General features: G+C 55.6%; 1 protein-coding gene across 1 annotated transcript in view; it reads right to left on the reverse strand.

Annotated features, from left to right (window-relative positions):
* Nucleotides 1-1466: 1466 nt before the first annotated feature.
* LOC102037011 (disintegrin and metalloproteinase domain-containing protein 32) overlaps nt 1467-2162 on the reverse strand; it is a 10562-nt gene continuing 9866 nt past the window's right edge. The window contains exon 19 of the mRNA XM_031063832.1: nt 1467-1957. Coding sequence (XP_030919692.1) covers nt 1467-1957 — 491 coding nt within the window. The remainder of the gene's footprint in view (nt 1958-2162) is intronic.

The following is a 2162-nucleotide window of genomic DNA, read 5'->3' on the forward strand; positions in this document are numbered from 1 at the left end:
CTCCCGTGGGGTGGGAGGTTCTCAGAATCTCTGCTGGTCACAGCGACTCTGAGATATGTACAAATCTCCTTTTCCCAGCCCCGCCATCAAAGAAGGAGCCAGGATTCCTCTGTTCTCATTCTCAAGGTTATTTATTATTTCTTATCTATAAAATTCTTTCTCCAACCCGCCGAGGTCTGTCCAGCAGGTTGGGTTGTGGCACACTGACCACCTTTTATACTAGAAACTACATGTACATTATTTCCAATAACTTCCCAATACCTATCACCTGTGTTAGACAGTGAGTTTCTACCTTAAACCAATCCAAAAGTGCCACCATCACAGCAGAAGATGGAGGCCAAGAAGAAGGAGGAGGAGAAAGGCTGGACACGCCCAGATTCCTCCATCTTGCCTCCTGAACCCCCATTCTAAAAAACCCCAAAAATCTATTTTTCACCCCATGACAAACTAACAATTATTCTACTTAAACTCTCTTGACTTGTAATTCTTCATTTAAAAGTTGGTAATTGTTTTTTCCCATGGGTCAAGATCAAAGGCATAGGGGTCTTGGGCTCTGTGCCAATGTCTCTGAGCCCCTTGGCAGGGCCTTGAATCCTCCAGGGCAGCCAGAGGAATGTCCTGGGTTCCAACAGGAGGTGGCCTGGGGCAGCAGCTCAGGGACACTGCTCCTGTGCCTGGGGATCCCCTCCCAGCTGGGGGTGGTGGATGCTGACACCTGGCCAGAGAAGCACAAACACAGTGGATGCTGCTGCTGTCCCCATGCTGCTGGGGTCACTGGGGCTGCCAGTGGGGTTCCAGCAGGATGCTCTGAGCAGGGCCTTCCCAAACAGCAGATTTCTGGGGGAAAATAAGCCCTGAGAGTGCTGCCTGTGCAGGCAGGGGCTGGAGGCACTGGGAGGGCAGGGGAAGGGAAGGGCCAGGCTACAACAGCAGGACTGACACCCTTGTGGGGTGCAGGTCTGAGGACAGGGGTACAACAGCAGGACTGACACCCCTGTGGGGTGTAGGTCCAAGCCCAGGGGTACAAACAGCAGGACTGATACCCCATGGGCTGCAGGTCCGAGGGCACTGCAGGTAACATACACTTCACATACAAAACAGAGGTGACACCCTCACTCACAGTCAGCACCAGAGCCACCACACAAGGCCTTCCCTGGTCCCCAGCTTTGAGGAGGGGGGCCATGAGCCACATACATCCACAGTCTCAGAGGAGAGCTCCTCTGCAGAGGCAGCCCCAGCACCTGAGCCAGCCCCGCTGAACAGCCCCCAGAATCAGGCACCTTCGCAGCTCTCAAAGACAGGAAAATCCCAACCACCACTGTGTGCCCACAAGAAAAGGGGACAATCTCAGCAGCTGTGGCCTCTAGGCCCCGAGCGCAGAGTTAACTCTGATAAAAAACATAAACTATGTAAGCATAAAACCACGGGGCACTGGCCATGACACCAGCTTTGCACAACACCTTTAATTAGTGCCCATGGTGCTGCCCCAGCGCTGGCTCTGCTGGTGGGTCCATGTCCGTCTTCATCTCCAGCTCTGGCTCTAGCTCTGTGTCTGTCTGCAGCTCCGGGGCCAGCTCTGGGTCCTGTAGCTCCAGGTCTGGCTCCCATTTTAGCTCCAGGTCTGGCTCCAGATTTAGCTCCAGGCCTGGCCCCAGATGTAGCTTCAGGTCTCTCTCCTGTTTTACCTCCAGACCTGGCTCCCGATTTACCTCCAGGTGTGGCTCCCATTTTACCTCCAGGCCTGGCTCCTGATGTAGCTCCAGACCTGGCTCCCGTTTTACCTGCAGGCTTGGCTCACGTTTTATCTCCAGGCCTGGCTCCTGATTTAACTCCAGGCCTGGCTCCAAATTTCGCTCCAGGTCTGGCTCCCATTTTACCTCCAGGCCTGGCTCCCGTTTCAGCTCTAGGCCTGGCTCCCGATGTAGTTCCAGGCCTGGCTCCTGTTTTATCTCCAGGTCTGGTTCCAGATTTTGCTCCAGGTCTGGCTCCAGCTCCCTGCCCGTGTCCCGGCTGGTGCTGTGGGGGATCTACAGTGGGGCCTTGGCCCTGCCTTGGCTCAGGGGGTGCCTCAGCCTGAGGTCACCTCAGCCCTGGGCGGTGTCCTCGTGTCCCTGTGGGAATCACCCTATCCCCTCCCCTCTGCAGGGATGCCCTCAGCCCCC

Source organism: Geospiza fortis, unplaced genomic scaffold (assembly GCF_000277835.1).
Source record: "Geospiza fortis unplaced genomic scaffold, GeoFor_1.0 scaffold417, whole genome shotgun sequence".
NCBI lineage: Eukaryota > Metazoa > Chordata > Aves > Passeriformes > Thraupidae > Geospiza > Geospiza fortis.